Source organism: Bombina bombina, chromosome 2 (genome assembly GCF_027579735.1).
Source record: "Bombina bombina isolate aBomBom1 chromosome 2, aBomBom1.pri, whole genome shotgun sequence".
In the NCBI taxonomy this organism is placed as follows: domain Eukaryota; kingdom Metazoa; phylum Chordata; class Amphibia; order Anura; family Bombinatoridae; genus Bombina; species Bombina bombina.
Window position 1 is genome coordinate 320,167,516 of NC_069500.1, and position 25,131 is coordinate 320,192,646.

Sequence of the window (25,131 nt, forward strand, 5' to 3'; positions counted from 1 at the left end):
CGCACACACGTATTAATATAGAGTGTTAAGCCAACCTATCACTACTACTGGTAATTTACAAGTTATGTATAACGGTAGATAGGTATACTAGGCTTGCATGCAAGCAGGTATAACTGCTTAACTGAACCATTAATTTGGTTATTATATTTCTATATACTACAGTCGGTACTTAAGTGTGGTTTTAATGATTTTTCCTATTTTAATTGTAAAACCCAATAAAAGTTATATTTTAATGTAGTGTCTATTCCTATTCCCACATTCCAATCTTGGATCAGCAACTAAGTGATTATTATTTGCAACTATTTCGTAATTTGACCTAGGAGTGCAGCCCAAGTGTATGCTTTTCTCTGTAATTCCAATACTCATACTCATACACCATGCACCCACATCTTGCCTTACTATAGTGGCATAATTGAAGATATAAATAGGTCTATCACACATAGGTAGTGCCATTGGTAACTTTTTCAAATTAAATTAACCCTTCTAAAGTCTATGCTGGGGTATGTGATTTCCGTGAGCTTTTGCTAATCTTGCGTTTCCAAATTTCAGACACATATATATATTTCTCTTGTAAGGTGTATCCAGTCCACGGATCATCCATTACTTGTGGGATATTCTCATTCCCAACAGGAAGTTGCAAGAGGACACCCACAGCAGAGCTGTAATATAGCTCCTCCCTTAACTGTCATAGCCAGTCATTCTCTTGCAACTCTCAACAAGCTAGGATGTTGTAGGAGAGAGTGGTTAAATATAGTTAGTTTATTTTCTTCAATCAAAGTTTGTTATTTTTAAATATTACCGGAGTTGTGCTATTTTATCTCAGGCAGTAAATAGAAGAAGAATCTGCCTGAGGTTTCTATGATCTTAGCAGGTTGTAACTAAGATCCATTGCTATTCTCACATATGTCTGAGGGGATTACACAGATGAGGTAACTTCAGCGAGAGAATGGCGTGCAGTTTATTCTGCTATCAGGTATGTGCAGTTATAATTTTTTCTAGAGATGGAAAACACTAGAAAATGCTGCTGATACCGGATTAATGTAAGTTAAGCCTGAATACAGTGATTTAATAACAACTGGTATTATGCTTACTCCCAGGGGTAATACCCTTATGATATTGCAATATAAACGTTTGCTGGCATGTTTAATTGTTTTTATATATGCATTAGTGATAAAACTTTATTGGGGCCTAGTTTTTTCCACATAGCTGGCTTAAATTTTGACTAGAAACAGTTTTACTGAGGCTTTCCACTGTTATAGTATAAAAGTTACAGTTGGTGCAGTTAAAATTACAAACTGTGACATCCAGCTTCCCTCAGGAGTCCCCTGTATGCTATAGGACATCTCTAAAGGGCTCAAAGGCTTTCCAAAGTCGTTTATTGGGGAAGGTAGGACCACAGCTTGCTGTGGCAGTTGGTTGTGACTGTTAAAAAAAAAAAAAAAAAAAGTCTTTCGTTTTTTTGATCCGTTTTTTTGAACTAAGGGGTTAATCATCCATTTGCAAGTGAATGCAATGCTCTGCTAGCCTATTACATACACTGTAAAAATTTCGTTTGATTTACTGCATTTTTTCACTGTTTTTCAAATTCTGACAAAATTTGTTTCTCTTAAAGGCACAGTACCGTTTTTTATATTTGCTTGTTAACTTGATTTAAAGTGTTTTCCAAGCTTGCTAGTCTCATTGCTAGTCTGTATAAACATGTCTGACATAGAAGAAACTCCTTGTTCATTATGTTTAAAAGCCATGGTGGAACCCCCTCTTAGAATGTGTACCAAATGTACTGATTTCATTTTATGCAATAAAGATCATATTCTGTTTTTAAAAAAATTATCACCAGAGGAATCTGACGAGGGGAAAGTTATGCCGACTAACTCTCCCCATGTGTCAGACCCTTTGACTCCCGCCCAAGGGACTCACGCTCAAATGGCGCCAAGTACATCTAGGGCGCCCATAGCGTTTACTTTACAAGACATGGTGGCAGTCATGGATAATACACTGTCAGCGGTATTAGCCAGACTACCTGAACTTAGAGGTTAGCGAGATAGCTCTGGGGTGAGACAAAATGCAGAGCATACTGACGCTTTAAGAACCATGTCTGATACTGCCTCACAATATGCAGAAGCTGAGGAAGGAGAGCTTCAGTCAGTGGGTGATGTTAATGACTCAGGAAAGATACCTGATTCTAATATTTCTACATTTAAATTTAAGCTTGAACACCTCCGCGTGTTACTTAGGGAGGTTTTTGCTGCTCTGAATGACTGTGATACCATTGCAGTGCCAGAGAAATTTTGTAGACTGGATAAATGCTTTGCAGTGCCGGTGTGTACTGATGTTTTTCCAATACCTAAAAGGTTTACAGAAATTATTAATAAGGAATGGGATAGACCAGGTGTGCCGTTCTCTTCCCCTCCTATTTTTAGAAAAATGTTTTCCAATAGACGCCACCAAACGGGACTTATGGCAGACAGTCCCTAAGGTGGAGGGAGCAGTTTCTACTCTAGCAAAGCGTACTACTATCCCTGTCGAGGACAGTTGTGCTTTTTTAGAGCCAATGGATAAAAAATTAGAAGGTTACCTTAAGAAAATATTTATTCAACAAGGTTTTATCCTACAGCCCATTGCATGCATTGCCCCTGTCACTGCTGCTGCGGTGTACTGGTTTGAGTCTTTGGAAGAGGCTTTACAGGTAGAGACTCCATTGGATGACATACTTGGCAAACTTAGAGCACTTAAGCTAGCCAATTATTTTATTTCTGATGCCATTGTTCATTTGAATAAATTAACGGCTAAGAATTCTGGTTTTGCTATACAGGCACGCAGAGCGCTATGACTTAAATCATGGTCAGCTGACGTGACTTTAAAATCTAAGCTACTTAACATTCCCTTCAAGGGGCAGACCCTATTCGGGCCTGGTTTGAAGGAGATTATTGCTGATATCACGGGAGGAAAAGGTTGTGCCCTTCCTCAGGACAGGTCCAAATCTAGGGCCAAACAGTCTAATTTTCGTGCCTTTCGAAACTTCAAGGCAGGTGCGGCATCAACTTCCTCTAATAATAAACAAGAGGGAACTTTTGCTCAATCCAAGACGGTCTGGAGACCAAACCAGACCTGTAAAAAAGGTAAGCAGGTCAAAAAGCCTGCTGCTGCCTCTAAGACAGCATGAAGGAACGACCCCCTATCCGGTAACGGATCTAGTAGGGGGCAGACTTTCACTCTTCGCCCAGGCGTGGGCAAGAGATGTTCAGGATCCCTGGGCATTGGAAATTATATCCCAGGGATATCTTCTGGACTTCAAAGCTTCCCCCCCAAAAGGGAGATTTCACAATTATCTGCAAACCAGATAAAGAGTGAGGCATTCTTACACTGTGTACGAGACCTCCGAGTTATGGGAGTGATCCACCCAGTTCCAAAGGAGGAACAGGAACAGGGTTTTTACTCAAATCTGTTTGTGGTTCCCAAAAAAGAGGGAACCTTCAGACCGATTTTGGATCTAAAGATCTTAAACAAATTCCTCAAAGTTCCGTTGTTCAAGATGGAAACTATTCGTACCATCCTACCACTGATCCAGGAGGGTCAATATATGACTACAGTGGATCTAAAGGATGCTTATCTTCACATTCCGATACACAAAGATCATCATCGGTTTCTCAGGTTTGCCTTTCAAGACAGGCATTACTAGTTGTAGCTCTTCCCTTTGGATTAGCTACAGCCCCAAGAATCTTTACAGAGGTTCTAGGGTCGCTTTTGGCGGTCCTAAGGCCGCGGGGCATAGCAGTGGCCCCTTATTTAGACGACATCCTGATACAGGCGTCAAACTTCCAAATTGCCAAGTCTCATACGGACGTAGTACTGGCATTTCTGAGGTCGCATGGGTGGAAAGTGAATGAGGAAAAGTGTTCTCTATCCCCACTCACAAGAGTTTCCTTTCTAGGGACTCTGATAGATTCTGTAGAAATGAAAATTTACCTTGACGGAGTCCAGGTTATCAAAGCTTCTAAATTCCTGTCGGGTTCTTCATTCCATTCCGCGCCCTTTGGTGGCTCTGTGTATGGAAGTAATCGGCTTAATGGTAGCGGCAATGGACATAGTGCCGTTTGCACGCTTACATCTCAGACCGCTGCAACTATGCAGGCTCAGTCAGTGGAGCGGGGATTACACAGATTTGGCCCCTCAACTGAATCTGGACCAAGAGACCAGGGATCCTCTTCCCTGGTGTTTATCTCGGGTCCATCTGTCCAAAGGTATGACCTTCGCAGGCCAGATTGGACTATTGTAACAACAAATGCCAGCCTTCTAGGTTTGGGTGCAGTCTGGAACTCCCTGAAGGCTCAGGGATCGTGGACTCAGGAGGAGTCTCTCCTTCCAATAAATATTCTGGAACTAAGAGCGATGTTCAAGGCTCTTCAGGTTTGGCCTCAGTTAGCAACTCTGAGGTACATCAGATTTCAGTCGGTCAACATCATGACTGTAGCTTACATCAACCATCGAGGGGGAACAAGAAGTTCCCTAGAGATGTTAGAAGTTTCAAAAATAATTCACTGGGCAGAGATTCACTCTTGCCACCTATCAGCTATCCATATCCCAGGTGTAGAGCACTGGGAGGCGGATTTTCTAAGTCGTCAGACTTTTCATCCGGGAGAGTGGGAACTCCATCCGGAGGTATTTGCACAACTGATTCTCCGTTGGGGCAAACCAGAACTGGATCTCATGGCGTCTCGCCAGAACGCCAAGCTTCCGTGTTACGGATCCAGGTCCAGGGATCCCAAGGCGACACTGATAGATACTCTAGCAGCGCCCTGGTCTTTCAACCTGGCTTATGTGTTTCCACCGTTTCCTCTGCTCCCTCGACTGATTGCCAAGATCAAGCAGGAGAGAGCATCGGTGATTGTGATAGCACCTGCGTGACCACGCAGGACCTGGTATGCAGATCTAGTGGACATGTCATCCTTTCCACCATGGTCTCTGCCTCTGAGACAGGACCTTCTTCTTCAGGGTCCTTTCAACCATCCAAATCTAATTTCTCTGAGGCTGACTGACTGGAGATTGAATGCTTGATTTTATCAAAGCGTGGCTTCTCCGAGTCAGTTATTGATACTTTAATACAGGCACGAAAGCCTGTCACCAGGAAAATTTACCATAAGGTATGGCGTAGATATCTTTATTGGTGTGAATCCAAGGGTTACTCATGGAGTAAGGTCAGGATTCCTAGGATTTTATCTTTTCTCCAAGAAGGTTTGGAAAAAGGATTGTCAGCTAGTTTCTTAAAGGGACAGATTTTTGCTCTGTCTATTCTTTTGCACTAGCGTCTGGCAGATGTTCCAGACGGTCAGGCATTTTGTCAGGGTTTGTGTTTAAACCTGTTGCTCCACCATGGAGCGTAAACTTGGTTCTTAAGGTTCTTCAAGGAGTTTCGTTTGAACCTCTTCATTCCATAGATATCAAACTTTTATCTTGGAAAGTTCTTTTTTTTTTTTTTGGTAGCTATTTCCTCGGCTCGTAGAGTCTCTGAGCTATCTGCCTTACAATGTGATTCTCCTTATCTGATTTTTCATACAGATAAGGTAGTCCTGCGTACCAAACCTGGGTTCTTAAGGTGGTATCTAACAAGAATATCAATCAAGAGATTGTGGTTCCATCCTTGTGTTACACAATCTGGACATGGTCTGTGCTTTAAAGTTTTACTTACAAGCTACTAAAGATTTTCGTCAAACATCTGCTTTGTTTGTTGTCTACTCTGGACAGAGGAGAGGTCAAAAGGCTTTGGCAACCTCTTTTTCTTTTTGGCTAAGAAGCTTAATCCGCTTAGCCTATGAGACTGCTGGACAGCAGCCTCCTGAAAGGATTACAGCTCATTCCACTAGAGCTGTGGCTTCCACTTGGTCCTTTAAAAATGAGGCTTCTGTTGAACAGATTTGCAAGGCGGCGACTTGGTCTTCGCTTCATACTTTTTCAAAATTTTACAAATTTGATACTTTTGCTTCTTCGGAGGCTATATTTGGGAGAAAGGTTTTACAGGCAGTGGTTCCTTCCATTTAAGTTCCTGCCTTGTCCCTCCCTTCATCCGTGTACTTTAGCTTTGGTATTGGTATCCCACAAGTAATGGATGATCCGTGGACTGGATACACCTTACAAGAGAAAACACAATTTATGCGTACCTGATAAATTTATTTCTCTTGTGGCGTATCCAGTCCACGGCCCACCCTGTCATTTTAAGGCAGGTAATTTTTAAATTTAAACTACAGTAACCACTACACCCTATGGTTCCTCCTTTCTCGGCTTGTTTTCGGTCGAATGACTGGCTATGACAGTTAGGGGAGGAGCTATATTACAGCTCTGCTGTGGGTGTCCTCTTGCAACTTCCTGTTGGGAATGAGAATATCCCACAAGTAATGGATGAGCCGTGGACTGGATACACCACAAGAGAAATAAATTTATCAGGTAAGCATAAATTGTGTTTTTTTATGGGTTTTTTACAGGTTGCTATGGTAACTAATATGGACCACCTGTGCCCGGATCCGGATAGGGAGGAGCTAAGCAGGGCGTGCTAGTTTGGTGCTCACAGTTTGGGAGATCACCAATTCCCTAGCGCTGTTGCGAAAATCCCGAGGCTGTTTAGCAGTGAGTTCAGCCCAGACAACTGGTCCTCTACCACGGTCCCATCTTTGGCAAAGCGAATCCAGAGTTCTGCCGCTAGACCCAAATTGGCAGGGTCACATTTACCCCGATGCACCAAGGTGGCTGCCCCCAGGAGACTGTTGGTATCACAGACCGGGCAGAATCCAAGTGAGGTCAGGAGCAGGATGCTCTAAAGACACAACACAGGAGGAGGATATCTGAATGCTCCCAGAACCCGTGCCAGTAGTTGCTCGACCAGAGCTGATTGTAGGCTTGCGTGGATCCTGATGAATCTATCTGCCACTATAACTCCACCCTTACATCGGTCCTTGATAATCTGGCCCCACCTACCATAGTTCGGAAAACATACACTTAGCCCTGGCATACTCGTCTGACACGGTACCTACGCAGATGTTCCCATACTGCTGAGCGACACTGGAGGAAATCTTGGAGTTCTGCTGACTTTTTTTCACTATAAGTTCATCTTGAACTCTTACTATTATGCCATTAATCTATATAAGCAACATTACTTCTCTACTCTTATCTCTACTCTTTCTTCAAACCCAAAATGTCTGTTCTCCACATTCAATACTCTTCTCCTCCCACTACAACTTTTCTCTCAGCTCAAGATTTTGCTAGCTACTTCAAAAACAAAATCGACTCCATCAGAAATTAAATCAGCTCTCAACATACTACCGGTATCCCACCTCCTCAAAAGCTCACAATCATCAAAACCCACATAGCCATAAATTTAGCTCTTTTGCCCCTGTTACAGAGGAAGAAGTTTCTGCCCTTATACTATCCTCTCACCTAACTACCTGTCTCCTCAACCCCAACCCCTCACAACTACACCCCTCCCTCTCTTCTACCCTTACCCCTATACTCACACATCTCTTCAACCTCTCCCTCAGCACTGGTATAGTTCCCACATCTCTTAAACATGCATTAGTCACACCTATCCTCAAAAATACCTTCTCGCGATCCAACCTCCCCATCCAACTACCACCCTATTTCCCTACTCCCTCTTGCCTCAAAGCTTCTTGAAAAGCTAGTATATACACATATATCCCATTTCCTTATATTAAACTCCCTCCTTGATCCACTGCAATCTGGATTTCACCCCCTTCACTCAACAGAGATAGCAATTGTTAAGGTTACCAACGACCTACTTACAGCAAAATCCAAGGCAACTTCTCTCTACTTATCCTCCTTGATCTGTCTGCAGCCTTTGATACTGTCAACCACCCTCTTTTTCTCCATACCCTCCAATCCTTCGGCATCTACTACACAGCTCTTTCTTGGTTCTCTTCCTATCTGTCTAACCGTACCTTTAGTGTACCCGTCTCTGGGGCATCCTCTGCCCCATTACCTCTTTCTGTTGGGGTACCGCAAGGCTCTGTCTTCGGTCCCCTTCTCTTCTCAATCTACATGTCCTCATTAGGTTCCTTAATAAAGTCCCACGGGTTTCACTATCATTTGTATGCCGATGATACCCAAATCTACCTCTCTGCACCAGAACTATCTCCTTCCTTGCTAACCCGTGTCACTAACTGTCTCTCTTATATCTCACCTTGAATGTCCTCTCACTACCTCAAGCTACATCTCTCCAAAACTGAGCTCCTTATTTTCCACCCTTCTTCCAAAATCTCCACCCCCCCCATGTCTCTATAACTGTTGATAACTCTATCATTACCCCACATTACCTCACATGCCCAATGTATTGGGGTCACATTTGACTTAGAACTTTCACTCCTTACATTCAGTTCTTGGCTAAAGCCTTAAAAACATTGCTAAAATCAGACATTTCATTACACAAGACACAACTAAGATTTTAATCCACTCTCTCGTCCTTTCCCTCCTCGACTATTGCAACTACATCCTCTCTGGTCTCCCTAGCTGCCATTTAGCTCCTTTATAATCCATAATGAATGCCTCTGCCAGGCTCATCTTCCTTACACTTCACTGGCTTCCTCTTGTCTGCAGGATTAAACACAAAACCCTCAATTGCATTGCTCCCCCTACATCTCAGACCTTGTCTCCAGATACTCTCCTTCCTGACCCCTTTGCTCCACTCATAATCTCCTACTCACCTCCTCTCTTGTTACCTCCTCACATTCCCGTTTACAAGATTTCTCCAGACTGGCTCCCATCTTATGGAACTCTCTGCCTCTCTCCACAAGACTCTCCCCTAGTTTTAAAAGCTTCAAGACTCTACTTTTCAGGGAGGCATACAACCTACACTAACCTTCCTATCTCCACTGCTATCCCCTTAAAGCCCATAGCATGTAAGCCTATGAGCCCAGCTGTTTGTAGTCCACCTTCATAAGAGTCGACTACAACAGTGGAACTCTCGGCAGGACCCTCTACCCATTTGATCCCTGTAAGTGTTTTTTATATACCACCAATGTTCATAGCGCTGCGGAACCTGTTAGCGCTCTACAAATACCTGATAATAATAGTTAAAGCTATTGATACATTGAAAGTAAACAAAGCTCCAGGGCCAGATCAGTTGCCCTCTGAATTTTATAAAATACTTAAAGAACAGATTGCTCCCTCTCTAGTAGCATTGTTTAACAAATATTATATACACAACAAGATGACCTCCTTATTTTTCGGCCTCTATTATTAGTCTAATACTAAAAAAGGAAAAAGATCCAGAAATCCTTCTAGAAATATACGTAAAGTAGTAATGTTAATTGAACACTATTGGTTGAAGTATTTAAGTCATAAAAATAAGGAGGAGGCGGTGCTCATTACTATAGACGCTAAAAAGGCCTTTGATTCGAATACTGGGGACCATCTGTTTGAGTCAATAGATAAATGTGGCTTTTATAGGGCATTTTCAGGACTTTATTGGATTTCTGTATATTAATCTAAGTTAATCGATTTTAGTTAATGGGGAGCTAACCCCAAACATCTATCTGGCACAAGGAACCAGACAAGGATGCCCAATCTCCCCACTCCTATTCAATATTTCACAAAAATCATTGGCAATAAGTCTACGGAAAGATCTAGACAAGCTATCTATGGGGAAAAAGAGACTAGTGTTATCTTTATATGCCGATAATCTATTACATTTTATAGGTAACTCAAAGAAAAACATCCCTATTTTGTTGAATATTATTAAAAAATATAGTTCATTTTCCGGTTACAAAATAAATATTGATAAATAAGAGATATTATGGTTATGTAAAAATAAGGAGAGTATTAGGCACACACCATTCATAGAAGCACCTACCCAGATAAAGTATCTGGGTATCTATTTGTCCAGAATTCCTTCAGAATGGTATGACATTAATTATAAGCCTCTTTAGTGCTCCCTAATTCAAAAAGTAAAGAAATGGGAATGTTTTATGTTGTCTGCAAAAATTCAATGAATTAAAATGATACTTCTAGCCAAAGTTTTATTTTTATGCCAGAATCTGCCATTGTTTATCCGAGAGAAGGACCTCAAGAGATTTTATACTCAATGTAATCACTTCACGTGGGGGGGGGGAGAAGATTAGGATCGCACGTAACAGGTTAATGCTTAAAAAAGAAGTGGGTGGACTAGGAGTCCCCAATTTGAAATACTACAATTGGTTTGCCATGATAGAGATAGCATGTGATTGGTTTACAGAATCCAATGTAGTATCACATATACAACTAGAAGCGGGTTTAATTCAGCCTTTATCACTGATAGGGCTGCTTCATACAAAGGGCAAGGAAATACCTTTGAGTATCAAGAAAAGGAAAACAATTTAAAATTTTATATTGGCATGGCAGAAGTATGCCAAAGTGCTACAAATTGATAATACATTATCCAGATATAGGATGATTTGCTCCGAGTGCTGTGACTAGCATTTTCAACTTATGGAAACAGAAAGGTTTGATCTATTTATACCAATTAATGGACCCAAATTTGGGGACAATTAAAGCTTTTGCTAAACTCTGCAAAGAATTTGATTAACAGAACTTTTTTTTTTTTTTTTGCATATTTGCAAAAAAGAAGCTTATATTTAAACTTGGTAGTAAGGTTGTACAAAGCAGGGTTGACAGAAATTTCAATCTGGTATAATATCTTATTGAAAAAACAGGGTTTAGAGCATCTAAATAAATGTCAGGTCACATGGGGAAAACATTTTCCGGAAATTACAATGGAAGATATAACCCAGAGCTATAAAACTTTAATTAAAACTACTAAGTCACAAGCTTGGAGAGAATCCCATATGCGACTTTTAAATAATATTTATATTACCCCTGCGGAAATGTCTAGGTGGTGTACAAATATTAATATTAACTGTTCCAGGTGTTCCCTCCCAAAAGCAGATATAATGCATTGTATGTGGTTTTGTCCCAAGATCAGAGACTTCTGGAAAAAAGTTAACTTTTGGTTAAACTAATTTTTAGATACAGATTTAGTCATAGAAGCCACGGACATTATATTTTTAAGTTTTAATAGGAATGATAATAAGGATCTAATAAATACAGGGATTTTACTTGGTAGAAATATGATATTAAATCATGGAAAGCTAGGGTTAGCCCTAGCATAAAAGAGTTCACAAATAGAATCCATGCCCAAATAAATATAGAATCACATGATCTGGCATTATCACAGGAGAAGAGGGTAAAAAGGTTTTTTTATAAATGGGATAGAGTGATCCTGTCATTACCAGAAATTATTCAGAAACAATTAGTGGCAAGTTTTCGCAAATCTGATTATTTTTCTATGGCTATCGTAATGGGTGTTTACCCGAGTTTTTGGATGTATTGAAACAGGGAGGGGGAGTCGGCGGGGTTTAGGGTTTTCTTTTTTTTCTATTGTTGTTGTTGTTGTTATGTTCTGGATTATGGATATTTCATAGATGGTAACGTTGCCGTGACACTGAACAGATAAGGCATCTATGTGCACGGGTACTTTCTCGTTGTTGATAAATATTAACTGTAAATGTATATATATAACTTTGCAATATATATATATATATATATATATATATATATATATATATATATATATTGACCACCTGTACTTATAGCTATTCGGCACTGTGTTTGAATTACCGCAAATGACTAAGCATAGATCATAGTTGGTAACGGAGCAGACAATTACCCTTCTGAATATTTGTTGGGGTGTGTGATTTCCTTGAGGTGTTGCTGTCGTTTTGGGTTTTCAAACAGTCGATACTGATTTTACTAGTATCCCTCTTGGCATGTGTAACTATATGTTTACAATGTATATATATATAGTATATTAGATTAAGTAAACATTTCCTTTTTACGATTAGACATATCATGACTTACTAAAAGAGTGCTGATTTCCCTTTCTTTTTGAGTAGGGATATCCCTACCCTGCTCTAGAATCTCTCTCTTATCTCCATGCATATATAAATTATCTATTAAGGGTCTGCACCTTATAATTCCTCACAAGGGGGAATGAAATAATAATAATTTTTATATATATATATATTTCTAAACTTCCAGATAGAAATCAATTCCTCACAATCTTATTTTTATGAAATATAATGTACTCATAGTGAACACAACTTACCAGCCTATGTAGGACACAAGGAGACATAGATAGAAAAGCCTGTAGGTTATTCCAGGATAAATCTATGTCCTTGAGAACTGGTTGAAGACTCTCACTGACAATGTTAAATGCAGTCATCCCTCCTTCTATTCTTTTTGACACTCTGTAAACTTCCACCACCCCTGCAATAGACAAAAGTAGAAACACCATACACTTTACTGAGGTGTATGCTCATCAGAACAAAATAGGCTCTTGGCTGAAAGGAACAGTATACTGTAAAATGGTTTCCAAATACTTGTTATCCCAGCTGCATAAAATGTTTGGGGAAGTGCTCCTTTAGGCTTATTTCTCTTGTTAAGTGTATCCAGTCCACGGATCATCCATTACTTATGGAATATATTCTCCTTCCCAACAGGAAGCTGCAAGAGTCCACCCACAGCAAAGCTGCTATATAGCTCCTCCCCTAACTGCCATATTCAGTCATTCTCTTGCAAGCCTCAACATAGATAGGAGGTTGTGAGAGTCTGTGGTGCTTTCTACTTAGTTTATTCTTCAATCAAAAGTTTGTTATTTTTAAATGGCACCGGAGTGTGCTGTTTATCTCAGGCAGTATTTGGAAGAAGAATCTGCCTGCGTTTTTCTATGATCTTAGCAGACGTAACTAAGATCCATTTGCTGTTCTCACACATTCTGAGGAGTGAGGTACTTCAGAGGGGGAATGGCGTGCAGGTTTTCCTGCAGATAAGGTATGTGCAGTAAAATATTTTTCTAGGAATGGAATTGACTAAGAAAATACTGCTGATACCGAAGTAATGTAAGTAAAGCCTTAAATGCAGCGATAGCGACTGGTATCAGGCTTATTAATAGAGATACATACTCTTATAAAAATGTGTTTTAAAACGTTTGCTGGCATGTTTAATCGTTTTTTAACGTACATTGGTGATAACACTGTAATGTTGGTATAGCCTTAAATGCAGTAAAAGCGACTGGTATCAGGCTTATTAATAGAGATACATACTCTTGTAAAAATGTGTTTTAAAACGTTTGCTGGCATGTTTAATCGTTTTTTAACATATGTTTGGTGATAAAACTTATTGGGGCCTAAGTTTTTTCCACATGGCTGGCTTAAATTTTGCATAGAAACAGTTAACTGAAGCTTCCCACTGTTGGCTGTGGCAGTTTGTTGTGTCTGTTTTTAAAAACGTCTATGTCGGTTTTTTTTTTTATCTGTTTTTTGCATTAAAGGGTTAATCATCCATTTGCAAGTGGGTGCAATGCTCTGTTACCTTATTACATGTACTGTAAAAATTTCGTTTGTTTTACTGCCTTTTTTTTTTTTTCACTGTTTTTCAAATTTTGACAAAATTTGTTTCTCTTAAGGGCACAGTAACGTTTTATATATTTGCTTGTTAACTTGATTTAAAGTGTTTTCCAAGCTTACTAGTCTCATTATTAGTCTGTTCTAACATAGAGGAAGCTCTGTGTTCATTATGTTTTAAAGCCATGGTGGAACCCCATCTTAGAATGTGTACCAGATGTACTGATTTCATGTTAAACAATAAAGATCATTTTTTGTCTTTAAAAACATTATCACCAGAGGATTCTGTCGTGGGGGTAGTTATGCCGACTAACTCTCCCCACGTGTCAGACCTTTTGACTCCCGCTTTAGGGACTCACGCTCAAATGGCGCCAAGTACATCAAGGGCACCCATAGCGTTTCTTTTACCAGGGGATTCTGTCGAGGGGAAAGTTATGCCGACTAACTCTCCCCACGTTTCAGACCCTTCGACTCCCGCTTCAGGGACTCACGCTCAAATGGCGCCAAGTACATCAAGGGCGCCCATAGCGTTTATTTTACAAGACATGGCAAAGGTGGTGAATAATATTCTGGCAGCAGTATTAGTCAGACTACCTGAAATTAAAGGAAAGCAGTTAGCTCTGGGGGTAGATACAGAGCATACAGACGCTTTAAGAACCATGTATGATACTACCTCACAATATGCTTAGTCTGTGGGTGATTTTTTTTGACTCAGGGAAGATGATTTAACCTGATTCTGATATTTCTACATTTAAAATTTATGCTTGAGAACCTCCACTTGTTGCTCAGGGAGGCTTTGGCTGCTCTGAATGAATGTGTACAATCGCAGGGCCAGAGAAATTGTGTAGACTGGATAAATAATATGCAGTGCCGGTGTGTACTGATGTTTTTCCAATACCTAAAGAGGTTTACTAAAAAAAATTTTTAATAAGGAATGGGATAGACCAGGTGTGCCGTTCTCTTCCCCTCCTATTTTTTAGAAGAATGTTTTCTAATAGTTACCACCACACGGGACTTCTGGCAGACAGTTCCTAAGGTGGAGAGAAGAGTTTCTACTCTAGCTAAGCGTACCACTACCTCTGACGAGGACAGTTGTGCTTTTTAGATCCAATGGATAAAAAAATGTTTATTCAACAGGGTTTTATCCTGCAGCCCCTTGCATACATTGCTTCTGTCACTGCTGCTGCGGCGTTCTGGGTTGAGTCTCTTGATGAGGCTTTACAGTTAAGCGACTCCATTGGATGAATATATTTGACAAGCTTATGCTAGCCAATTCCTTTGTTTTCTGATGCCTTGTTCATTTGACTAGACTAACGGCTAAGAATTCTGTTTTTTTACTATACTGGCGCGCAGAGCGCTATGGCTTATATCATGGTCAGCTGTCGTGACTTTAATAAATAAGCTACTTAACTTCCCTTCAAGGGGCAGACCCTATTCGGGCCTGGTTTGAAGGAGATTATTGCTTATATCACTGGAGGAAAAGGTCATGCCCTTCCTCAGGATAGGTCCAAATCAAGGGCCAAAAAAAAAAAAAAGTCTAATTTTTGTGCCTTTTAAAAACTTCAGGGCAGGTGTGGCATCCTCTTCCTCTAAGGCAAAACAAGAGGGAATTTTTGCTCAGTCCAAGGCGGTCTGGAGACAATCGGACCTGGAACAAAGATAAGCAGGCCAAGGAGCCTGCTGCTGCCTCTAAGACAGCATGTAGAACGGCTCCCTATCCGGTAACGGATCCTATAGGGGGCAGACTTTCATTCTTCGCCCAGGCGTGGGCAAGAGATGCCCAGGATCCCTAGGCATTGGAATTTATATCCCAGAGATATCTTCTGGATTTCAAAGATTCCCCCCCAAAAAAAGGGGAGATTTCGCCTTTCACAATTATCTGCAAACCAGATAAAGAAGGAGGCATTCTTACATTGTGAACGAGATCCATCCAGTTCCAAGAGAGGAACAGGGACAGAGTTTTTACTCAAATCTGTTTGTGGTTCCCAAGGAGAGGGAACCTTCAGACCTATTTTGGATCTAAAGATCTTAAACAAATTCCTCAGAATTCCGTCATTTAAGATGGAAACTATTCATACCATCTTAACTATGATCCAGGAGAGTCAATAGAGGACTACAATGGATTTGAAGGATGCTTATCCTCACATTGTGATGCATAAAGATCACCATCGTTTTTCAGGTTTGCCTTTCTAGACAGGCATTACCAGTTTGTAGCTCTTTCCTTTGGGATATCTACAGCCCCAAGAATCTTTATGGAGGTTCTGGGGTCGCTTTGGCGGTCCTTAGACCGCGGGGCATAGAAGTGGCCCCTTATTTAGACGACATCCTGATACAGGCGTCAAACATCCAAATTGCCCAGTCTCATACGGACGTAGTACTGGCATTTCTGAGATCACATGGGTGGAAAGTGAACAAGGAAAGATTTCTCTATCCCCAATCTCAAGGGTTTCCCTCCTAGGGACTCTGATAGATTCTGTAGAAATGAAAATTTACCTGACTGAGTCCAGGTTGTCAAAAGTTTCTAAATTTCTGCCGTGTTTTTTCATCCCATCCGCGCCCTTCGGTGGCTCAGTACATGAATGAAATCGGCTTAATTGTAGCGGCAAGGGACATAGTACCGTTTGCACGTCTACATTTCAGACCGCTGCAACTATGCATGCTCAGTCAGAGGAACGGGGATTACACAGATTTGTCCCCCTGTTAAACCTGGACCAAGAGACCAGAGATTCTCTTCTCTGGTGACTATGTCGGGTCCATCTGTCCAAGGGTATGACCTTCCGCAGGTCAGATGGGACAATTGTTACAATAGATGCCAGCCTTTTAGGTTGGGATGCAGTCTGGAACTCCCTGAAGGCTCAGGGATAGTGGACTTAGGAGGAGACCCTCCTTCTAATAAATATTCTGGAACTGGGAGTGATATTCCATGCTCTTCAGACTTGGCCTCAGTTAGCAACTCTGAGGTACATCATACTCAGTCGGACAATATACACGACTGTGGCTTACATCAGCCATCAAGGGGGAACAGAAGTTCCCTAGCGATGTTAGAAGTCTTACAATAATTCACTGGACAGAGACTCACTCTTGTCTATCAGCTATCCATATCCCAGGTGTTGAGAACTGGGAGGTGGATTTTCTAAGTCGTCAGACTTTTCTTCCGGGGGAGTGGGATTTCCTCCGGAGGTCAAGACCAAGCAGGAGAGGGCTTTGGTGTTTTTGACAGCGCCTGCGTAGCCACGCAGGACCTGGTATGCAGATCTGGTGGACATGTCATCCTTTCCATCACGGTCTCTGCTTCTGAGACAGGTCCCTCTACCTCAGGGTCCTTTCAACCATCTAAATAGAATCAATCTGAGATGGACTGCCTGGAGACTGAACGCTTGATGTTATCAAAGCATGGCTTCTCCGAGTCAGTCATTGATACCTTAATACAGACATGAAAGCCTGTCTCTAGGAAAATTGAACATAGATATGGTGTAAATATCTGATTGTTATGAATCCAAGGGTTACTCATGGAGTAAAGTCTGGATTCCCAGGATATTATCTTTTCTCCAAGATGTTTTTGAGAAAAGGGTTGTCAGCTAATTCCTTAAAAGGGGACAGATTTTTACTCTGTCTATTTTTTTGCACAAGCGTCTGGCAGGTATTCTAGACGTTCAGGCATTTGGTCAGGCTTTGGTTAGATCCAAGCCTGTGTTTAAAACTGTTGCTCCGCCATGGAGCTTAAACCTGATTCTTAAGGTTCTTCAAGAAGTTCCGTTTGAACCTTTTTTGTTCCATAGATATCAATCTTTATCTTGGAAAGTTCCTTTTGGGTAGCTAATTCCTCGACTCGTAGAGTCTCCAAGTTATCTGTGTTACAATGTGATTCTCCTTATCTGGTCCTTCGTACGGATAAGGTAGTCCTGCGTACCAACCTGTTTTTTTTCCTAAGGTGGTATCTAACAAGTACATCACTCAAGAGATAGTTGTTCCATGCTTGTATCCTAATCCTTCCTCAAAGAAGGAACGTCTATTACACAATATTGGACGTGGTTTGTGCTTTAAAGTTTTACTTACAAGCTACTACAGTTTTCATCAAACGTTCACCTTGTTTGTTGTCTATTCTGGACAGAGGAGAGGTCAAAAGACTTCAGCAACCTCTCTGTCTTTTTGGTTAAAAAGCATAATTCATTTAGCTTATGAGACTGCTGGACAGCAGCCTCCTGAAGGGATTACAGCTCATTCTACTAGAGCTGTGGTTTTCACTTGGGCCTTTTTTAAATGTGGCTTCTGTTGAACAGATTTACAAGACGGAGTCTTGGTCTGCGCTTCATACTTTTCAAATTTAACAAATTTGATACCTTGCTTCTTCGGAGGCTATTTTTGGGAGAAAGGGTTTTTTTACAGGCAGTGGTAACTTCCGTTTAAGTACCTGCCTTGTCCCTCCCATCATCCGTGTACTTTAGCTTTGGTATTGGTATTCCATAAGTAATGGATGATCCGTGGACTGGATACACTTAACAAGAGAAAACATAATTTATGCTTACCTGATAAATTTATTTCTCTTGTAGTGTATCCAGTCCACGGCCCGCCCTGTCACTTTAAGGCAGGTAATTTTTTCATTTGAACTACAGTCACCACTGCACCCTATGGTTTTTCCTTTCTCTGCATGTTTTCGGTCGAATGACTGAATATGGCAGTTAGGGGAGGAGCTATATAGCAGCTTTGCTGTGGGTGGACTCTTGCAGCTTCCTGTTGGGAAGGAGAATATATTCCATAAGTAATGGATGATCCGTGGACTGGATACACTACAAGAGAAATAAATTTATCAGGTAAGCATAAATTATGTTTTTTTATATACAAACAGGCTGTTTTTGCTCTTTGAAAAAAAAAAAAATAGGATCCTATATATTTAGACATTTTACATTCAAATCAGTAATGCAATATACATTCTTACAATCTGTTAATGAATAAAATGAGTTGTATTGTCACTGATAATAACCCCTTACCATTATACTTTAATGTACCTGTCTTAATAGCAAAAAAAATCTACATAAACATATTTATAGTGGAGGGCTTATTTTGTTAACTCTTTCACTCACCATAAGCAACATTTATATAAAAAAACAACAACATTTAGATGTAACAGAGTTCGTACTGAGCCATCTAGTGGTGTGTTTATAATTTGTATGGCTTTGCTGGTTTTAAGGAATATAAATAAACCATATGAAATATAAGGAAATGTTATAACTTTTCAATAGGACAAAATACTCTCAGCTCATACATTATAAAGGGACAATATTTTGTTTTATAATTCAGATAGTGAATAGAATTTTTTTAGTTTCCAATTTACTTCTATTATCAAATGTGCTTTGTTCTCTTGTTATTCTTTGTTGAAGAGATATCTAGGTGGGTAGTGTGCACATGTCTGGAGAACTAAATTACAGGTAATAGTGCTGCCATCTAGTGCTCTTGCTAATGTATAACATTGTTGCAAAACCTCAGTCATATAGTACTGCAGGCACGTGCACACTCCTGAACTTTCCTTCCTGCTTTTCAACAAAGGATAACAAGAAAACAAAGAAAAAAGATAATAGAAGTAAATTGGAAAGTTGTTTAAAATGGTATGTTGTATCTGAATCATAATTGAATAAATTTGGGTTTTAAGATTTACTTAAAGGGCCACTAAACCCAAAATCTTTCTTTCCTGATTCAGATAAAGAATAGAAATTTAAACAACATTACAATTTACTTCTATTATTTATTTTGCTTCATTTTTTAGTTGAAGAAAAAGCAATGCACATGGTGAGCCAATCACACGAGGCTTCTATGTGCAGCAACCAATCAGCAGCTACTGAGCATATCTAGATATGCTTTCCAGCAAAGAATATCAAGAGAATAAAACAAATTAGACAATAGAAGTAAATTAGAAAGATGTTTAAAATTGCATTCTCTTTCTAAGTCATGAAAGAAAAAATGTGGGTTTCATGTCCCTTTAATACAAATTGCTCTATTTTGTTGCAGAGTTCAATTTTTTAATCATTGGGAAATCAATGGGAAAAAGTTACAGTATGTATAACCAGGCATATACCTACCTCAAAGAAATGTTCTTACTACTTTTTTGAAAGGGGCAAAGGCACTGTTTCCCCAGCACTTTTCACTGCCCCCTAAAAGTGTGCTCTCTTGACTTCTGCCCATAGCATGCCCACAGCCAATCCTAAGCCAGTATGGGAGCAAGTCCTCTAGAGGTTTGTAATATTAAAGTATGAGTGCCTTTCTCTTGTTGGCGTTAAAATGTCTCTGTCTTTATACACTATGGGGCCTATTTATAAAATGCCGGTCCGACACGATCAGCGGATCATGTCCGACAGACATCGCTGAATGCAGAGAGCAATACACTCTCCGCATTCAGCATTGCACCAGCAGCTTTTGTGAACTGCTGGTGCAACACCGCCCCCCCTGCATATTCGCGGCCAATCGGCCGCTAGCAGGGGGTGTCAATCAACCCGATCGTATTCGATCGGGTTGATTTCACGCGAGTACTGTCTGCCTCCTCAGAGCAGGCGGACAGGTTAGCCTGAATTTCTTCTACACATATTAATAGCACTAGAAACACCGTTAAGCATCTAATATCTAGTTTCAAAGTATATTTGCTTTATTATTTTTTACATGATTTAAAAACTAGTTATAGTAGATCTATTGTTTGACCTTTTTTAAAGAAATATATATTTTCTTTTCCTTTCTTGAATTGTTAGGGATTGACAATACATCAACTTTCTATGAACAAATACAGAGAAAAGCTGCTATATTATTTTAAATATTGTAGGGCTTAATCCTATGATGTTCACTTAAGTGAACAGATATCTGTTGACACCTACAGTAATAAAGATAAAAATAAAGGGACAGTAAAGTAAAAATGTAATATAGACATGTGCAATTCGGTTCGGATCGATTCGGAAATTTGGATCGATCCGAATTTCCGAATTAAAATACTGCCGAATTTATCGAATAAATCCGAATTAGTTCGGATTTATTCTGTAAATTCGGATGGCCATGGATTACACTAGTATTGTACAGTATTTTAGGTTATATTACTCTGCTATGGGTTACACCTAATATACAGTACATAATACTAGTCTAATACACAGCACACATACCGAAATTCCGAATTTCCGAATCGAACCAAATCCAGCCGAATTTTTTCGAATCCGAATGCATCTGAAACGAATCCGAAACGAATTATTTCAAAGTTTTCCGAATTCGAATCGATCCGAAACTAAATTCGAAAAACTCCGAATCGATCCGAACTGAACCGAATTTTTCGATCATGCACATATCTAATGTAATATTCATGATTCAGAAAGAGCAAAATTATGCCCTCATAACTTACTTGGTGGTGCAGTTTTTTGTAAACTGCATCACAGGCTCACTGTCTAATCACAGCAAGTCCGATCACACTGTACAACTAAATGAAGCGTGCTCCTATATTGGGTAAAGCTGTTGGCGCAAAAGCACATGCTATGATTAGACAGGGCCATAAAGCACCAATTATTCATGCAATGATCAAATTATATAAAAATGCCTACTAGTCACATCACATATATATTTTCCAAACTTATATTGAGAACTCTGCACACACCTGATATATAATTTGCTCCTTCAGGAGAAAGCAATACCTCACTGCATACGGAGGGCTGACTGATACTGCTTAAGATGTCATTGGCCTTCGTTAGTACCTTTGAATTATTAAGAACAAATTAAAGTTAGCTAGAAAATGATTGACAGTGAGATGTATTCAAAAATTCCCATCTTATCTTCTCATTTGTAGGATACAAATACCAAGTTCTCATCATAGCAATGTCTCCTGAAATATTTAAAAAAGGGTCAATATTTCAAACATGCTGGTTACTGGTATAGATTTTCATACACAAAACTCTGAGTACTTGTATTTATTTAAATGATAAAAATAAGATACTTTACTGATGCATTTTTTATTTTTTTTACTACAAAGGATATTTTTATGTTACAATAACGTAGAAAAGCTTTTGTCAAGCAAGATGCCCAACTGGGCAGTGCTTGTAGATACAGTATGGATTCCACACACTGGGTGTACGTAGCAAGTTGGTTTTATACATTTATGTAAATATTTTAACTAGATTTTTCACAATGAATATATAATTACCTGGTGAATGTTTTTTAGGCATTTGTTTAAATGACTGATATATAAATTCCTCTGTAATGAAAAAGAACAAGTAATCATCCTCATGCTTAAGATAAATTACATACCACAGTAGTACAGTGAAGGAATAATAAACACATTTTAAACATATCAAAATACAGAACATTTTACAAATGTTACATTTAGTTCCTGCTATGGATAAAGTTGAATTTACATGGAATAGAAGTGATACATTATCTATATAACTTTCTATGCCAAAAATAATATATAAATATGCATTAGTTGTAAGATTTTATTTTTTTAATCTCATTAAGAAAATAAACTGCACAGAAATAGGCATTAGTTGTAAGATTTTATTTTTTTTAATCTCATTAAGAAAATTTGAAATAATAATATAACTTGCATTATGTCCCTTAATTTATATTTACATTTTTACTATAAATCCTTGTACTACTGTCTGCATGAATTGTGCAGATCAGTTGTGAAAATAACTAAAGCTATATATGTAAACTGTACATACTATAGATGCATTTTATTAAAGGGACATTCCATGAAAAATGTAAATGCACATAGATTAATTACATCTGTGAATAGAAACATATTTGCAATTTACATGGACTGGTAAAAATGCTTCTAATAAAAGTTATGTTTTAGTGTTAACATTTTTCTCTGCATGTGCATGTGAAGCATAGCTAGATATTCTCAGTGCACCAGCATTTTACATGCTGCAGCTGCTCAGAGCCCCAGTGGGGTGTGTATCATGTTAGCAATTAACAAATTTAGTCATTACCTCTCTGAGCAAGTGCTGTGTTTAAAATGCTGGTTTATGGAGCATACTTAAATACACCTTTGAAACAGCTATAGCTTTTACTAGAAGCATTTTTGCTAATACATGTATTGGTAAAAATGCTTCATTTCAAATCTGAAATGCACCCATGTCAATTTCAAATTTGTCTGTAATGTCCCTTTAATTGTAGAACGAATATAAAAGTAAAACTTAATTGATAGTCTAATGCTAAAATCACATAATCTGATTTATTAGCACATATCCTCTTTGCATTGCTCACTCTAGCTTATTATGGGCTAGATTACAAGTGGAGCATAATTGATTGGTCAGGGTGTGCTTGGCCTTGCGTAAAGAATAAGGTACAATCTCGTATTACAAGTGGATGGTTAAAATGTTATACAAAGCATCTTAACGTGGCTGAAACTTTTTAGCACACCCTATATTGTTAAAGGATAGTGCACAGAGATCTATCAGCACACTCATTGAGTTTGTATTACAAGTGGTAGGGTAAAGGAATAGGAAACCCAAAAATGTTCTTTCATGATTCAGACAACTTTCAAATTTACTTCTATCATCAATTTTTCTTTGTTCTCTTGGTATCTTTTGTTGAAAATCAGGGACATATGCTTAGGATCCGGCACATTTCTGGAGCACTATATGGGCTGCAGTTTTGCAAGAATGTTATCCATTAGCAAGAGCACTAGATGGCAGCACTATTCCTGTGTGTATATATATATATATATACATACAAACACACACAAACACTTGTATATATATATTAATGTCCTTAATGGGGCAGTCTAGTCAAAATTAAACTTTCATGATTCAGATAGGGCATGTAATTTTAAACAACTTTCCAATTTACTTCTATTATCTAATTTGCTCAGTTCTTTAGATATCCTTTGTTGAAGAAATAGCAATGCACATGTGTGAGCCAATCACACAAGGCCTCTATGTGCAGCAACCAATCAGCAGCTACTGAGCATATCTAGATATGCTTTCCAGCAAGTGATATCAAGAGAATGAAGCAAATGAGATAATGGAAGTAAATTAGAAAGTTGTTTAAAATGACATGCTCTTTCCAAATCACAAAAGAAAAAATTTGGGTTTCATGTCCCTTTAAGCACCTACTACAAATGCTTGTTGTCTGATTGGTTCTTCCTGTTACTACTTATGGGTTGTCAGGTACTTCCTTCTACTCATTGAGCATAACTAGGAAGTGAACTGTTTTTATATCATATTTATTCAGGCACTATATTATCAATATGCCTAATGCTGTTTTTTTCAAAGGGATTACAGAATATGTTTTATAACTATATACCTTCAGGTCATATAGCTAATCTATGCAGTGCAGGCAGTCTTTAGCCACACTTTCCTTTATTTATATTTGTAATCTCATGCAAAGAATTTGGAAATATGAAATAAGAATAAGGTGTTTCTGGAAGTGCATTGTAAGAAATCACACATGGTCTGTATGGTATAGTTAGGGTATAGCTGTCTATACTATCTGCTGTACGTTAGTCCTGTGTATGTTATACTAATGTAATTGTTTGCTCTATGAGTCTAGCACTATTGTCAGACTGAAGTGCAAATCACCTGTGTGCTGTCCTGTTCCTGCATCTCACATCCGTATCAGGAGCCCGGCTAGAGTGAAACCGAATGAACGTCCATATACTTCATAGAGATACAAAGGTAAACAAAAAGTAGTATGGAAGGTGCACGGGAGAGGAGATTCCTGGGAGGGGCAGGTCCGGAGTAACACGTTACACAAGGAAAACACACCCAGGGGACGCTACTAGATGCCTTGTGTGAGTGGCATGGAAGTGTACACGTACCTACATATGTTTATTTTGTGCTAATTATTTAGCCTATGCGCACTGCTATGTTAATTGTGTGCTGTATCTGTGTAAACTGTTTATGCCTATAGGGACAAGTATGTAATATGTGTCGGGTTAGTTATTTCTGTATTGAAACGTTACTGGAAATACTAGTTGCAGTTTTTTTTTTTAACTAATTATATACAGATATTGGCAATACAATGTAACAGCTTATGTGTTATACATAACTATGTGATTGCGAACAACTACATGGTTGTGATAACGAATACCGAGTTACAGACATTTGTGTAACTATTATTGTGCTACAGGAATTTGTGTAACTATTATTGTGCTACAGGCATTTGTGTAACTATTATTGTGCTACAGGCATTTGTGTAACTATTATTGTGCTACAAGCATTTGTGTAACTATTTCTGTGCTACAGGCATTTCTGTAACTATTATTGTGCTACAGGCATTTGTGTAACTATTTCTGTGCTACAGGTATTTGTGTAACTATTATTGTGCTACAGGCATTTGTGTAACTATTTCTGTGCTACAGGCATTTGTGTAACTATTATTGTGCTACAGGCATTTGTGTAACTATTTCTGTGCTACAGGCATTTGTGTAACTATTATTGTGCTACAAACATTTGTGTAACTATTTCTGTGCTACAGGCATTTGTGTAACTATTATTGTGCTACAGACAGTTGTGTATCTATTGTGCTACAGGCATTTGTGTAACTATTTCTGTGCTACAGGCATTTGTGTAACTATTATTGTGCTACAGACAGTTGTGTATCTATTGTGCTACAGGCATTTGTGTAACTATTTCTGTGCTACAGGCATTTGTGTAACTATTATTGTGCTACAAGCATTTGTGTAACTATTTCTGTGCTACAGGCATTGGTGTAACTATTTCTGTGCTAC

General features: G+C 39.0%; 1 protein-coding gene across 5 annotated transcripts in view; it reads right to left on the reverse strand.

Annotated features, from left to right (window-relative positions):
• Positions 1 to 24,115, reverse strand: part of LOC128648792 (synergin gamma-like) — a 76,894-nt gene extending 52,779 nt beyond the window's left edge. For 3 of the 5 annotated variants that reach the window (XR_008400626.1, XM_053701662.1, XM_053701659.1), the window contains exons 1-4: positions 23,981 to 24,115; positions 21,601 to 21,651; positions 21,058 to 21,154; positions 12,143 to 12,303 (exon numbers count right to left, since the gene is read on the reverse strand). Coding sequence is in view for 4 of the 5 variants with exons in the window: in XM_053701662.1 (XP_053557637.1) it covers positions 12,143 to 12,303; positions 21,058 to 21,154; positions 21,601 to 21,651; positions 23,981 to 24,004 (333 nt within the window). In the remaining variant the exon portion in view is untranslated. Of the gene's footprint in view, positions 1 to 12,142; positions 12,304 to 12,416; positions 12,555 to 21,057; positions 21,155 to 21,600; positions 21,652 to 23,980 lie in introns of those variants that run through there. The other 2 variants (XM_053701660.1, XM_053701661.1) reach the window with 2 other exon arrangements.
• Between the last annotated feature and the right edge of the window lie 1,016 nt (positions 24,116 to 25,131).